At 33.9% G+C, this 16,095-nt stretch overlaps 2 protein-coding genes across 4 annotated transcripts; both read right to left on the reverse strand.

Annotated features, from left to right (window-relative positions):
• Positions 1-1,788: 1,788 nt before the first annotated feature.
• Positions 1,789-15,771, reverse strand: LOC143193121 (uncharacterized). The gene is made up of 8 exons (XM_076399092.1): positions 15,611-15,771; positions 14,348-15,559; positions 6,285-6,428; positions 6,049-6,220; positions 5,726-5,990; positions 4,287-4,490; positions 3,969-4,230; positions 1,789-2,200 (listed from the first exon to the last, which is right to left on the reverse strand). The coding sequence occupies exons 1-8, from the start codon at positions 15,722-15,724 to the stop codon at positions 1,883-1,885; spliced, it is 2,691 nt and encodes an 896-aa protein (XP_076255207.1). The 5' UTR covers positions 15,725-15,771; the 3' UTR covers positions 1,789-1,882.
• Positions 7,377-13,854, reverse strand: LOC143193808 (uncharacterized). Of its 3 annotated transcripts, none has more exons than XM_076400206.1 (10): positions 13,689-13,854; positions 13,331-13,590; positions 13,164-13,272; positions 12,978-13,104; positions 12,723-12,912; positions 12,562-12,645; positions 10,386-10,614; positions 10,135-10,338; positions 7,789-8,056; positions 7,377-7,735 (listed from the first exon to the last, which is right to left on the reverse strand). In XM_076400206.1, exons 1-10 carry the CDS (start codon positions 13,745-13,747, stop codon positions 7,454-7,456), a joined length of 1,812 nt encoding a protein of 603 aa, XP_076256321.1. In that variant the 5' UTR covers positions 13,748-13,854; the 3' UTR covers positions 7,377-7,453. The 3 variants fall into 3 exon arrangements, with proteins under 3 accessions (XP_076256321.1, XP_076256322.1, XP_076256323.1); XM_076400207.1 differs by having other exon boundaries at positions 13,331-13,634; positions 13,689-13,845; XM_076400208.1 differs by having other exon boundaries at positions 13,664-13,832.
• Positions 15,772-16,095: the final 324 nt, after the last annotated feature.

A 16,095-nucleotide genomic window follows, 5' to 3' on the forward strand; every position in this document is an offset into this window, starting at 1 on the left:
TTTAATGACAAAGTTTATTATATTTGACTCTAAAATAGAGAATCTTTTAAGAAGTTAACCAATACTGCCTTTAATCCTAGTAAAAAGATCGAACAGTAAGCGGATTCTTTTATGAAAATATAGGTCGTAAGCCTGAATATTCGACGATCTCATAAAAAAATATCAAAGGAACCTGTTTAATAATAGGTAGAAATAAAGTATAATGAAAAATGAAAGTCTTATTTTAGTTGATTTTATTTATTGCAGTCTTTTAAGAACGAACAGTTTTTATATCTCTAACAAAAGAAAGGTAGGATAATAAAAATAAATAATTAAAATTTTAAATAGAAAACAAAATACCATAAATAATGATCAGAGGCACCTTTTTGATGGTTTTCAACCTTTTTATTAATATGAGGCTAATAGGGAACCATAAAATTGATTGGAACCTATAGATTTCATGCTATTAATTGGAAATAATTAATGATGATGATAATTGTACCATAAACTCATTTGGTTAAGACGTTAATGGTCGGTTTTGTGTCCAAATTTGTTTGTACAGCTAGTTGGCGCTTTCTTATCCATTGAGCTTTGCTTTTGCGCTGTTGGGACCTTGAAATCGTTAGGCCTTATTCTAATTAGTGACCATACTTGGCAGTTTTCACTTTTCCGGTGAAAGAGAAAAAGGTCTGAAATTTTAAACTTCTGTATGCCGCTCGTGGCACGACGACCTGGGCGAATGGGAAGGCGTCTCCATCCGATTTGTCCGTCAGTAATTACCTGATATCCTCAAACGTTACTTGAAGCAATACTTCCTCTCTTCCAGGATCCTGGTTGATCTCCTGTAGTCATTACTAGTAGGAGGACAGAAAATTACTATTTCGGATTTGGTTTGTCCGAAATTCACTTGATCTGAGATGGCCTTGATGATTCGTACTGGTTGTCGTTGCCCAAGCAACCTTTTTGTCTTATAAGTCACTATTGGGATTTTTCTTGACTTTAGTGAATCTTTGGAGCCTAGGACTGACGATTTCCCTTTACTGGCGATTGTGAAGAATTTTTATTTCCTCTGGTGTAGACCTAGTCTTCCGTCAAAAGTATGGAATTTAACAGTTAGGTTAGTTTTTTTAACAATGATATTTCGCATTTTCATCAATAGATATCGCTGATCAAACTTACTATTATATAAAGAAACGCTATTCAAGTTAAACTTGCTTTGTGACTTTATAAATTCACTAATCATTAAATTTTTATAAATTCACATTTTGGTGTTTTTTAGATGTCGCAAGTTTGTAAATTCTCATGTATTTTTGATGAAATGTAATATAATTATTTGGTTTTACACGTTTTTGAATAAAATAACTAAAAAATACAAATTAGAAATAAAAATGTTCTATTTTTGTACATATTTATAGAATATATAAAATTACAATATGTGGTAATAAATACGTTTTAATTAATAAATGTGTAAAAAACTGTTTTATATCAATAAAACCGAAAACAAAAAAGTAACAAGTATTACAGAATTTATTTTATTTCTTAAATTCTTTTTCTTTTTTAAAAAACGTTTTGCTTTTTTCTTATTTCCTTAACTCGAGTGATATCTATTTTTTACTAAAGTTCAAACGTTCTGTTATAGTTGAGACATCATAGATTAGCGCAAGGCCACTTTCTGAAATTAATTTAAAAAACTTGTATTATTTTTTCAATCGTCTAGTATTATTTCTCCTACTTAAACAATAACAATATACAAAACAAAAGAAGTTGTTTTTTGATATAGCAAATGGCGATACAATAAAAACAAATAAATAAAATTTAATTCACATTATATTAACAAAGTTAGTATTTTTTTATTTCGCTAATATTATTCGTCCGGCTCTTTACTAAAATACATGGGTAAGCTTCACAATAACATGGCGTCCGGTTCGCAATTCCCTGCTGCGCCCCCGTCACTGTAATGCATCTTGAACTCGTTCTCGCTGATATCCTTATCGATATTGTGGGTTTTCCTCAGGTGCTGTTTCACGTAGGACTTGTCGTTGAACTTCTTCTGACACATGTGACATTGATACGGTTTCTCGCCAGAGTGGGTGTACAGGTGTCTGGTCAGTTTGTTTTTCGCGTAGTAGGCCTTGGGACAGATATGACACACGTACTTCCGTTCCTTCGATGGTAACTTGATTTCACCCAGTCCGACACCGTGTACTTTAGCCATGTGAACCTGAAAAGTGTAGGTAGTAGTCAACGTAGGCTATGACGGGCGATTCGTGGAAAGTAATTTCGGAACCAGATTCAATATTCCTTTGTTTTCAACATATTTTCATAGGGACGTTGTTTAGATATAGTTCTGCCAGTAAAACAGCCAAAACACGTCATCAAGACGGTCGTACATAATGCGAAATTCAGTTTATAAAAACGTAAAATCCTTTTTAAACTAGAAGTATTTTTCTTTCTCATTTTACTAATTAGCATTCCAGTTAAACACTACAGTTATAAAGACAGAATGGTATCTAACCCGTCCGAACATGTCCAAATCGCTCCATAAAATTCGATTTCTGCGACCAGTACCGGTCGACAACATTGTCATATGTAAATGTAAATATAATAAAAAAACTCAAACTACAAGCTATTGTAGCTGCTTAATTAACTGTGGTTTAAATCCTTCGATAAATATGTATTAGATCTACTATAATGTTAAAATAAATTATATTTTATAACGTTATTTTTGTTTCATTATTTTATTTACATTAGTATATTGTTGTCAGAGTCAAAATAAACGAAAACGTAAATTTGATGCGACAACGATGCATTATAAATTATGATTATGTGCATTGGCTATTTTACTGGAAAAATTGTTACTATCTCTTTTTCCTTTGAAATTTTAGAACGAGCAAAAGACGTTAGAAAAACAATTAGCCACAGTTGTCTATATGTAGTCTTTCCAATAAAACAGCCAATGCACACCGTGGATGAAGTCGAATATACCATGCAGTTTGAATTATAGTAAAATTTATTTTAAACTTGCAGCAGTGTTTTTCTTCTTATTTTACCATAGATAAAAAGAGGCAGCATGCTGCCCAATGCGCCTAAACATGTAACTGAATTAATCTATAAAATTCGATATATAAAGGTACTTCTCGACCATATTGCCAAATGTACACAAAATTCGTTAAAACGTTAATGACAATATTTAAGGTTATAACCAGACAAACGTTGTAAATCAAAAGTTCAATTTGATGAGGCAACATTGCGACATTCTAACTCATAAATTCGAATGGCGTAAGTTCACTGGTATTTTGAAGAGGCTATCTGTGTTTTATAACAAATAGTGTTTAAATATTGCCTAGAAAAATTACTAATCAAAGTGGGTAAGCTCTTTCCTACACTGTATTAAAGTTTATTAAATATTTAAAATAAAAATTTCTACCGACAGCGGAAATTTAAAACGAATATCAAAATAGATAATTTTAAAATAGCCAGTAATAAATTTTATTGAAGGTTCTATTAACAGTGTAACCATTACAGAATAAACATTATTTTACACACATTTTTAATGCAATTACTATAATATATCATTCAAATGCAATATTTTATCCTAGAAGCCATTATCGCATTATTAGAACTCCTGTTTCAATCAGAATATAATCTGGAAGTAGATCTTAGGCTAAGCTCAATAAAGAATTCAAGTGTATGAAAAAAGAGTAGAACTACAGTCGTAAAAATCAATTTAATTATTATCACTTAAAAAAATCCAAATCTTCGAATGGTCTAACCAGAACGATTTGATAACAATTGAGACACTTAAACTTTATGAAGTTAGAGAAATTTCACTACGCTCTTCAACACATTGCACTCTTTTGCTGTAAATTCTTTCTTGTGTTGCTACATTGATTGTGGTTTGAGTTGGTATCATCTTCGACATTAAGACCATTATTTTTATGCATAGCCTCATTCTGAAACGACCTTTTAAGATGGTTTTTGTTACTTACCTTCATGACTCGATGGTCTTTATACTCTTTGTCGCACAACTTGCACTTATATTCCCTAACGTTGGAATGAGTACGCATATGTCTTTGCAGAACACACTTATCGGTGAACTTTTTCTGGCACAAGTGACACTCGAACTTGCGATCGCCCGTGTGTCTTCTCATGTGACTGTCGTAATTCGACTTGATAGGGAACGGCTTGTGGCATATCTCGCACTGGTATTTCCACCGATCCGAGTCGGTGTGCACGACGAGTTTGTGAGACCTGCAAGGGAGAATTCGTTTCATCAGTTCGATCGCTCGCCTAACCACAACAACCACCTGATGTCTTTATGGGTATTGAAACATTTACCACACTCGTCACATTCGTACTCGCGCTTGTTGAGATGGTGCTTCTCGTGAATGTTCAGGTCAGTCTTTGTGATGAAGCCCTTGCCGCAGTAGGTGCAGATGTTGGACCGTACCGCCGCGTGGTATTTGATATGTTGAAGTAAATTAGATGAGTTGCAGAATCGACTGGGGCATCTAAAACAATTCGATAAAACAGGATGGTGTAGTTCCGTTCATTTACTATTGGGTGATTGGGTGATATGAAATTTTATCAGAAACAATTCTAGAGATGCCGTCCCAAATTGAAAATTCAAAAATTATGTTCAATTATGGGATGTTGCCGGTTTGTAGGTACTGTAAGTGTCAAAGTTCGATAATTTTTCTATTAATGTTGAGATAAAAATCTTACTTTAATTGGCATCACATCGTATGCACGCCCTTAAAATTTTACATAGTGTATCCCTATCTTTTTGTACTGGAATACGCAAAAACCCTTTTGATCTTAAACCAATATCAATGCCATTAGATGTTCAACAAAAGACCCCACTATTTGTAATATAACATTTTCTAAAAAGTCATATCATTGGATTGGACGCTTGTTAATTACACAACCTTCAACTGTTAACGACATTGTATCAGTTTTTCATTTGAGTTTTGAATCCAGTGAGCAGAGTAAATGAAAATGGTGTCGCGAAACAAGCTGAGAAACAACATAAGACTTGTATTATCATCATTATTCTGAATTAAACCTAAAGACTAATTCAATGAATCGAAGTGCTGAATCAAATTAAAATCCAGCTATCGGCAAAAAGTTGTTGACACCGATTATTTACGATGTGAAGGAAACTTTGGTTCTGGATTTTCTTCAAGAAGAATGATGAAGCAAAAAATAATTATTACGTATTTATATAGAAAACAATGCAAATTTAGGGACATTTATATCAAGTTAAAAAAGAAAACATCATGCTAATTAACAATAATTAATAAGAATTTATTGAAAATCAATATCACTTAAACCTTTAAGATTTTTTTTTCTTTGGAGAATTTTGAATGATGTTTATTTGAATTAAAAAAAATTGTCTTCCCATAACAATGTATCAAAACGGCTTAGTCCGAATTAAAAAAGATATATTAATAACATATAAAACATAACTATAATTACTGAATTATTCAATTGTTATGTATTTATCATTACTAAATACTTCAAAGTTTAAATGAACCAACGTTCAACCTTAATGTATATTTTGAAACCTACATTGTTTACTTATGTTCTGTTAGATTTGGAAAAGCTAACCTGTAAAATGATCATAATAATGCATTTACTACAGATACAAACTGACAACGCTGTAGAGATGAAATATAACTTTTTTGTTTCACTAATCAGGCATATATCTACAGAACTGTTCCTGTTAAGCATTAGTAATTGATACCTATCACACACAAAAGGTCGTACATCCTTCACGGTCATTTCATGCTCCAAAACACAATGGTTAACTAACTTAATACTGGAAGTGAAAGTACTGCTGCACTTTTCACAAGTGAAATGAACAGTTTTTCTCCTCTTTTTCTTCTTCAAATCATATTCAGCTATTTCAGGTTTGTCTTCTTCATTAGATAAATCCCCATCGCTCTGACCATCATCATTATCTCCTTCTTCAGATAGTTCATCGTATGCCTCTTCTTGTTTTAGCTCGGCTGCATCAACAATGAAAAATTAATTCCACGTCTTTTGATGGATTGAATCGGTATTTACCAAAGTCCAGTGGTAACTCGTCTTTACAGATCTGTAAGATTTCATCGTCCTTCAAGTTTGCATCGTCACTTTTTCGTATCAGATCAGATTTGATGCATGTTTCTCGGAATGTGTACACGATATTCAACAAATTGGTGCAGGGATCGCATATCTGATAGTTCACAGCCCACTCCTAAAAACGATAATTAAAACGCCGCATCGCTCGAGATTTTATAGACGGCCGTGGAAATCCTTACAATTTCCGAAATGCAGGTCCTGAGCTTGGTTACCAGGTTGATGTCATTCTCGTCCTTCTTCGATAATTTGTTCAGGTTCAAATTGTTGTTCAGGCACACGCAGCATTTCCTGTTAAGAGTTTTCTTGGACATCGTCAATACCATTCATTATGTAGCATAATTAAATATTCTAAGGGTATTAAATAAAAATAAAACATCAATACAGGACATCATCTGTTTTAATCATAATGGCCTTGTTCTGTCGTTTTTTCCTTTTTCTATTGCAGATATAAATAAAGATAAAAGATATTCATTTGAACTACTAATGATACTCTAAATTTGACATATATAATATATTTGCTTTATGCATATCAATGAAATGAAAATAACATATTAATGCAAAACATTTATTTTAATATTAATGCCTCTGATTTGTCATATTTTGTTTCTTTTTCCATTGGTGATTGGAAGCATTTTCTTGATTTAAAAATATTTCAAATTTGCCTCATGCAGTATATTTAGTTGCAGATGTATGCATTACAGTAATATTTTTTATTGATTGTCAAATTTTTTACATCGTTTTTTTTTGGTCACTGTGATTTTATATAGTCTGATTATTCAAATTACTACTCAGCTTAAATTCCCCATACTATACGCATAATCCTGGTTGGAATTCGAACACAAAGATGGGCTTGTTATGTTCGCATGTTATTTATGTAATTTGATATAAAGGGATACATATAATATATATATAATTATATACTCTTTTCGTTAACATTGTTCATCTGATACGTCAAGTGTCAGGTACAGATTTTAATCACATATTTTTAATTCCGTCCAGAAGTTTTACAAAGGCAATAAAATTCAATAAGAGCCGATAACATCATTCTCAAATTCAAATAAATAAGAGTAATATGTTTTTGTTACAATTTGCCGTCAAAATTTTTGTAAGGGTGTATTTAAATATTTCAGTGGATTGTGGATTATTAATAATTTTTGTAAAATTAATATTAATAATTAATAAATCAAAAATAAAATATTATAATGTTAGAAATTGCGATGTTTTGAACTCAATGATACTGGATTTTCAAGTTGCTCTAAATCGTAACGAACTTTGAAGAACCAAAACATTTATTGATTTTTTATTAATGTATAAAGAAGATACTTATTAAGTACAGAAAATGCATAATTTAAGTAGTCCTATTCATATAATTGATGTTTAATTCGGTTTCTAGAGTATTGTTGGTATCTACGTTGTGCGTATTCCGCAGATGCTGTTTGATGTAGGATTTGTCATTAAATTTCTTATCGCAGACCGGACAGTTGAAGGGCTTTTCGCCCGAGTGCGTGTAGAGGTGACGAGTCAATTTGTTCTTGTCATAGTAGGCCTTGGAACAAAAGTGACACACGTGTCTTTTCTCTTTTACGGGTACTTTGACCGTGCCTATACCATGGACCTTCGCGACATGTATCTGAAATTGCATGTTTGTAGATATGCTGCAAGTTGCTGAGAGTGTCTGCTTACCTTCAGGACCCGTTCGTCTTTATATTCCTTGTTGCAATTCTGGATCGGACATTTTTGGTCCCTAACGTACGAATGGCTCCTCTTATGTCGCTGCAGGTCGCATTTCGTCGTGAACTTCTTGTCGCACAGGTGACAGTCGAAGTTCTTCTCGCCGGTATGTCTCCTCATGTGACTGTCGTAGTTCGATTTGATCGGAAACCGTTTGCCGCAGATACTGCAGGCGTATTTCCACAGCGACGGGTCGGTGTGGACGATCAGTTTATGTGACCTGAAAATATTGAGTTATACAAATAAGCCTTTGTCTTTTGCACCAACAATAGACAGAACCCAAAAACGGAAAGGGAAGTTATGAAAATTTTTTTGTAACACAACTTTATTTGAACAAACTAGCAAAACTTTATTCAAAGGATCATTCATCGCCAGCTTTCAAGTTTCAACATCTCCATGGTTCATCAAATAGAAGAACAAGTGATAGTTACACGACTAATACCTGTCTACGGACTGTGTATTCGAGGAAACGAGGCTATGTGTTAAGACTGAGTGATGTAAGGAATAAGACATCTATAGATAGGAGCTAAAACAGTAAAATAAAAGGATTATCCAGAAACAATGCAATGATCTTAATAGTTCGAGTATAATATGCGAAAAAGACTTTAGCAAGATACAATACAATAACGTATAGCCTATGAGGTAATGTCAATGACGAACAAGATGAAGTTAAACCAACAGTAGCAAAAAGAGAAATATTAAGAGCTATACTAGAATTGACAAAAAAAAGTATAACGAGTACAGAATCCGAGCTGTCGCCAGTTCGGGCGATAATTCTTACATTTTCGGTGAGAGTCAGTCCCATTCTTCAAAATGTCAGTGGTTCTATAGAAGCGAGGCAGTTTTCTTTGTTCATAAGTGGTGAAAACAGGGGTACTGAAAAGTCACACAGTTTGAAAAAGCGAAACTGGAAGAGTTATTGGATGAAGACCCAACCCAAACTAAAAAACAATTAGCAGAAGCGTTAAAAGTGGCCTAAAAACGATTAGCGACCGCTTACGAGCGATGGGAAAAATCCAAAAGATGGAAAAATGGCAGGAAAATGTAAAATCGAAAAATAGTTTGTGAAATGTTGCTTTAAATGTATGATCGGAAGTCATTTCTGCGTCGAATAGTAACAGGTGATGAAAAGTGGATTTGTTTTGAAAAATCTAAGCGCAAATCGTGGTTATCACCTAGCAAAACTTATACATTATGATGCTCAGTGTTTGGTGGAACCAGAGCGGCGTGGTGTATTACGAACTGTTGAAACCTGGTTAAAAAGTTAATAGTGATCGCTACCGACAATAAATGGTCAATCTGAACCATACATTGATCGAAAAACGTCCAGAATGGACTAGAAGATACGATAAAGTGATTTTACAACACGATAACTTGCCGCATCATAAATCAAAACCGGCCAAGGAAGCATTGAAAGTACTAAGATGGGACATATTATCGCACCCGCCGTATTCTCCAGACTTTGGCCCGTCCGGTTATCAACTTTTCGCATCAATGGGACACGCGCTTTCAGAGCAGCACTTCGTCAATCTCAAAGAAGTTAGAAAATTCTTCGATGAATGGTTTTGTTCAAAGGACAAACAGTTTTTTTTGGGATAGAATCCATAAATTGCCTGAAAGATGGGGCAAATGGGCAATGTTATAAATATACTATATTACACCACAAGGGCCAAAAGTCGAATTTTCGGCCCTGCTCGGCTTCGCCTCGGGAATCATGACGAACAGCACCGAGATTTCAACTTTTGGCCCGTTTGGTGTATACGATTTTTTTTCATAGCTGGTCGAAAGTACGTTATTATACAACATTCAAAACAACATTGATGATTATTTTTAAGGTTAGATGTAGCAACGTTAATGACAACGGTAAACAATTTGTTGTAGCGACAGAATAAATAGACCCTAGTTACGAGTATAAAGACGCATAAGAAATTCTTTCCTCCCGCCGTTATAGAGGGCGCGAGTGTGCTTCTCACAGGAAGTAAATGTTTCTTCCCTGTTATTAGGGACGAAAGTACGTACTTTCGACCGAGATATGAAAAAAAAAAAGAATTTTTTTCATTTTCTTGCAAATTATGTAGTCTTTTCTGAAAAATAATGACTTTCCCCGATACATCTGGTAAATAGATGAATTGTATAAGGAGCAGCCATAATCTAGTGTGGATCTGAACTATGGTGTTTTATCCAACTGAACTAAGACACGAAATAATTTTTTTATTTGCGTTGATTTTAGTTGCTACTGTTGCTGTTTTAGTATTATGTTGTATCAGCATGGACTTATTTTATATATGGTTCACTTGCCTGATATTCTTGTGAGTGTTGAACGTTTTCTGACACAGTTCGCACTTGTACTCGCGCTTGTTCTGGTGCTTTTTCTCGTGATTGACGAGGTCCGTCTTGGTGATGAAACCGTTCCCGCAATACGAGCAGATGTTGGACTTGACGCCGTTGTGATACTTGACGTGCTGCCACAGATTCGACGAGCTGTAAAACTTCATGGGACACCTATCGGAATATAAAATCGCTTGAGATTCTAACTTTAATCGCACTACCTGTCGCAGGCGAATGGCTTGATCTCCTTGGGGTCCATGTCGTGCTCCGTGGTGCAGTGATTCAGCAAACTGACGCTGCTAGAGAAGTAAACGGAACATTTCTCGCAGCGGAACGTCACCCTTTTCCTCTTCTTGGGAGAATTGTTGGGAGTCTCTTCGTTCGTGTCGTTCTTGAACGTTTCTGTTTTGCTCGCAGCGTTGCTATCATCAATGAAGTCCTCGGAAACACCTGTAACATTAAATTTCGACATCGTTAGGTACGAGTGTATATTTTATATTATGTTGGTCTACCTCGATATATTTAAGAATTTTTATCGATGGTTTGGTCAGCAGAGTGCACTCACCATCATAAATATACAAATTTTGACATTCTCATTTTGGATGTAAAAAAACCAAATATGACAAAAATAAGCTTCTGGAATCTCCATTTAAAGATATCAATAACTTTTGAATAAGTAAACAAGACATTACAATATGGCTTTGTTGAATAAGTATTACTAGGGATCTTAAACCTTATTTTGTATTATACGCCCAGTTTACGTAATAGTTGTGTCTGCAAAATTCGAAAAGCAGGCCATGGATGAACTGGACATTGTTAAGGTAGAAAAATTGAAAACAGTAATTAAAAATATATGTTCAAAGGTCTTGAAAGATAAATATTTATAAGCATTTGAATGATTAAAAAATCATTGTAATTAAAAATCAAATATGTGATGGATTATCTAATTCGTTTGTTTTTAAATACGTCGAGTATTAAAATGTCAACTTATAAAGTGCTCTGAGTTATAGTTATTCCAATTAAACGGCCAACATTGTCGATCGTATTGCCAAATTCAGTTTATAAAAACGTAAAATCCCTTTTATAGCCGTAATTAACATTACTTTAGTTAAAAGGAGACAGAATCAAGGCTGATGCGTCCGAGCACGTAACCAAATCGATCTATAAAATAACTATAATTTCCAAACTATTGTGGCTGTTTAATTAATTGTAGTTCAATAAGTCCTTCAATAAATAAGCATCAGATGTACTAAAATGTTGAAATAAAATCATAGTTTATAACGTTCCTTTTGTTTGATTATTTAATTTACATTAGTATTTTGTTATCACAGTAAAAATAAACGAAAACTATGAAGTTTTGTGCGGCACCTTTGCATTATAAATTTTGATGACGGGCATTGACTGATTTACTGGAAATGTTATAACTCTGGTCATTTTATAGCTTGACATTCGACTCGATAGTTCTACCTGATCAAGTTATAAAAGATAGAGAATGTAAGTCGGTTCAGTAGAACTTGAAATATAGTCAACCATCGTTGATTTCGAGAAAAAGCGTTTAAAGTTCGTCTCATTTTTTTATAGTCCATCTAATAAAACAACCAATGCGCGTCATCCCAATTATGATGTCAGCATGTCGCAATGTTGCCATACTAACTTAGAATTTTAGTTTTGCCGTTTTCTAACCTCTAATTATTATCACCGACGTCGTGAAGAATTTTGTAGACATTTGACAACACGGTCAACACAAATTGAATTTTATAGATTGTCTCGGTCACGTGTTCCATGTTCGTTCGCGCACGAGGCAACATCCTGTCTCTCTTTAAATAGGTAAAAGTGAGAGGGAACAGTCCGAGTTTAAAACGGATCTTACAAACTCCATTGGTAGTATATTTAAGGTCATCCATGACGTGAGTTGGCTGTTTTGTTGGAAGGGCTTTTTTTATAACTGTGTTATCTGTTTTTGAAGAAATAAGGGTAAGTTAATTTATTTTGGTACTTATTAAAAAATAATTTATCGGAAATCGAATATACTCGTTGTTTTCTGGGTAAACTTACGTTTCCTGGAAAACTTGTATTTACTCTGCCAATATAAGTGACGATTAGAATGAACAAAATTACCTTCTGAATAATATTTTAAAAATATTTCCCTCGGAGATCGAGTTATTTTCCTTTTTTTGTATAACATATTTTCCAAAAGATATAGGTTTTCAGATTTTAGTGTTATCCCTATATTTCAGCAACCGAATACATCCTACGATACAGTTTTAAAAAATCTATTGTCCCGATTATTTCCAGTAAACAACATTTTGAATAAGTTGTATAAGGCTTTAAGGCGGATTATTTTTTATATAGTTAATATTTACTAATTACTTCAGAGCCGAGTAAAAGTATGCTTACTATTATCGGAGTTATTAAGCATTGGCTCATCAGGATCAAAATCATTCGATTCCTCCTTAAGACCGTCATTAACATCATCACCAACTGAAAAAAATGTACAGATATAAACACTAGTACATTATATATATATTAATAAACAAACATGACAAGAACTGTGATACCTGTATCATTCTGACTTGTTTCTCCTTCAATATTTGTAGCCCATTCTGTCTTTAATAATATATTGTTTTTATTGGTTTTCAACTCTTTCTTCCTGATAAAATCCGATTTTAAACAAGTCTCACGAAACTCATAACAAATATTTAGAGTGCTGGTGCATTCCTCACATATATAAAAAAATGTGGACCAAATCTGTCGTATGACAATGGAGAATGTGCTTTAATTACTGACTTGTTTAAATTTTCAAATATACGTACAATTTCTGGAATACAAGTTTTTAATTTAGTTAACAGAGCAACTTTGGTGTCTGTTTTCCTGGAGACTTTGTTATATTTTATTCCACGTTTCAAACATATGCAGCAACTCTTCTCTATCACCTCAAACCTAAAATAAAGAACATAAAAAGGAAAAACATCAATATAACTCCCCACACAAAAAAATACTTTTGATATTTGTTGGTTTCATTTGTGTTTAGTGATTCTTCATTAACTCTTTTTCTGGTTGACGAAAATGCCTCCAACGAAAAATCCGAAGAACCGGGCATTTCGCATGCTTGTAAATTAAAACTGTTTTTATTATTTCAGATATATATACCATATCACGTTAAAACCTTTAGTTTTGTCGTCAGTGCCACTGTCCGTCAACAAATTCTTATTAAAAAAGCAGTCATTTGTTTTTTCATAACTTGGTAGATTCATCGTAGGCAAGGCGAATTTTCTCAACCGTCCATTTATCAAGCAAACGTCTTCGAAATGAGATGCGCATACTTTACGGGATGATATTTGTCTGTGATCCAAGCCAAACAACGATTTATTCTTGATACGTGTAAGCCAGATTGTTCGACAATCTTTATTAGTCGGTATTGTATACCTGAAATCGTCACTTTTGTTTTCAACGTCATTCAAAACTTTCACCTTCAATAGTTTATCCAATAAAGAACTACCTTTCTTGCTTAAATCAAGTATTACCTATTCGAAGTGTTGTCATAGCAACCGGGAACGCAACAAGGCTTCAGAGAAGGTCCCATATCATTTTTATTTTTCGTAACATTGTCACATTTGATATTAGTTGAATATTCAACAAGCGAAAAAAATATCAGCAAATAAACGAGTGAACCATAACCTTATCTCTTAAGAAATATTTGTTTTCAGCAAATTCTAGTAGATGGCGCTTGGTGAAGTTTTTTGTTTAGAATACTTGAATATCACCAATTTTTAAAATTCCGAATATAAATATGCATCCACACTGGTCCAGTATTATACCAAAAAGAATAAAATACCTCCTTTAAAAGGTAATGCTATGAGGAAAAAGTAATTTTAGCCTTTTCCTATTTTTCAAAAGTAATTTTGTGTGGATTAAAGTGGTCAGGTCAAGGCGACAGGACGGTCCTCCCGTTGCGACGCGGCAGATTTAAATTCTGCCGGGAGATGGTCATAAAATTATGTTTGTGACTGTTTATAATCGTCTGCCTAAAAGGCAAGAGTGCAAAATCAGCCCAGATAAACCCTGATTAGTAAAAAGGATAATTTAAAATGAAATAAAAAAGGGTCAGCTTAATTAATATATTTTATTGGAAAGATGTATAAAAACAACAATGTGGCGGTTTTTTTAAATTTTATTCCTATTATTCTTGATGGACCCGTTTGAAATGATAGGTGAGATAACTTTTGTCCGTAAATTTTTTGCCGCACTGGTCGCAGCTAAATGGTTTTATTCCGCTGTGTGTCCTAAGGTGTCTCTGTAGTTTATTCTTGTAGAAAAACTGACTGGGACATATGGAGCATACGTATTTCTTTGTTTTACTCGTCGCCTTGATCGCTCCCATTCCATGGGTTTTTGCAAGGTGGGCCTTGAGCGATCTGGGATCTCTGTAAGTTCGATGACACTTCTGGCATTTCCACTGGGAAATATTTGAGTGTAGTTTGACGTGTTTCTGAAGCTCCGGTCGGGTGATGAAGTTCTTTTTGCAAATGTGACAGGAATGATCTTTGACGCCTCCGTGTCGCTGCATGTGTTCTCGGTAGTTTGATTTCATGGCGAATCTTTTCGAACATACGGAACAGGCGTACTTCCATTCGCTCGCATCCGTATGAACCACATATTTGTGGGTCCACAAATTTTGACTGGTGTTGAACGTTCTGTCACACTTATCACAACTGTAGTTTCTCTGATTCCCGTGAGCTTTCTCGTGTCCCGTCAAGTCACGTTTGGTAATAAAAGACTTACCGCAGGTAATGCAAGTGAAAATCCGTTCGCCTTCATGGTATTTCTTGTGTTGAGTCAGCAGAGTCGATGAACTAAACTTATTATCACAGATATCACACCAGTAAGGTTTAACCTGGCTTTGGTCTATATTATGTGTTTTTATGTAATGATTAAATATATCCTTCAACAAGATGAAGGGCTCTGAACAGATCTCACACCGAAATTTTGGTGGTTTGTCCTTGCTTTTGTGTTGTTTCTTTATATGACTGTTTAAGTCCTTTTTATTTCTAAATTTCGTCCAGCATAAGCGACAACTAATTCCATGTATGGTACTCACATGACAAGCTAAAGCAGTTTTGGACAAGAAGGTTTTTTCACATTGAGAGCAATGGTGTAAATCTCTACTGTCATCTACCTCAGATTTATTATCCTCGTCTGGTTCAAAAGCATCGTCATCAATTTCAGATATTTTATCACAATCATTTGATATATCTTCAGTAGTGTCATGGTTTATTTCGTTTAGAATCATTTCCGTGCGACTCACTTCTTTTTCAATGACTAAACGCCTAAAGTCGTAGGAATTATTTAATAAAAGTTCACATTTCTCGCATACGACCAACTTCTCATGCCAGCCCTATATGAAAACAATATTTAAAAAAATTAACGTTCAACGTTTTTCCCTTACTTGATTCGGTTCAATCTCTTGTAGTTTACTATATAACGATTTGCCGGTTTCATCTTCGACGTTCAATTGTCTGATTTTATCGGAAAAATTCAAACAAACGCAACACAGGGGCATTTCGGCTTTTTGTTTTTGTTTACATTTTATATTTCGTTCGATTTCTGACAGCATAATTGCTCGTACGATCTACTTCATGGTAGAAAAAATAAAAGGACGAGTCGCCTGATTGGTCCAATTCTCCTTAGTGAGTTCTTAGATCAGATTATTTTTTACTAATTCATTACTAATTCTCACTCTTCTATTAGTTATTTAAAAAACAGTGTAAGATACTAATATTTATATTAATATTCTTAAAATAATCTACATTGTTAAAAGAGACATCTTGAAGTTACATTTACATGTATTACAAACAACTCGACTCTAGTGCTAAAGGAAGACAATCACAAAACACAAGAGTATTCTCAATATTTTGTGAAGACAATATTTTA

This window comes from Rhynchophorus ferrugineus, unplaced genomic scaffold (assembly GCF_030347505.1).
Source record: "Rhynchophorus ferrugineus isolate W39M unplaced genomic scaffold, kcgeb_rfMv2 rfM3, whole genome shotgun sequence".
NCBI classification, from domain to species: Eukaryota; Metazoa; Arthropoda; class Insecta; order Coleoptera; family Curculionidae; genus Rhynchophorus; species Rhynchophorus ferrugineus.

Excerpts from the sequence above, each read along its gene's own strand:
- LOC143193808 (XM_076400206.1), bottom strand. The coding sequence starts at position 13,747 with ATGGGACCTTCTCTGAAGCCTTGTTGCGTTCCCGGTTGCTATGACAAC. Across the intron at positions 13,105-13,163 it reads GAAACCAACAAATATCAAAA|GTTTGAGGTGATAGAGAAGA; the intron begins GTATTTTTTTGT and ends TCTTTATTTTAG. Across the intron at positions 10,615-12,561 it reads GCTTAATAACTCCGATAATA|GTGTTTCCGAGGACTTCATT; the intron begins GTAAGCATACTT and ends TTAATGTTACAG.
- LOC143193121 (XM_076399092.1), bottom strand. The coding sequence starts at position 15,724 with ATGCCCCTGTGTTGCGTTTGTTTGAATTTTTCCGATAAAATCAGACAA. Across the intron at positions 5,991-6,048 it reads CGAGTTACCACTGGACTTTG|CCGAGCTAAAACAAGAAGAG; the intron begins GTAAATACCGAT and ends TTGTTGATGCAG. Across the intron at positions 2,201-3,968 it reads AAGACCATCGAGTCATGAAG|GTTCACATGGCTAAAGTACA; the intron begins GTAAGTAACAAA and ends TACACTTTTCAG.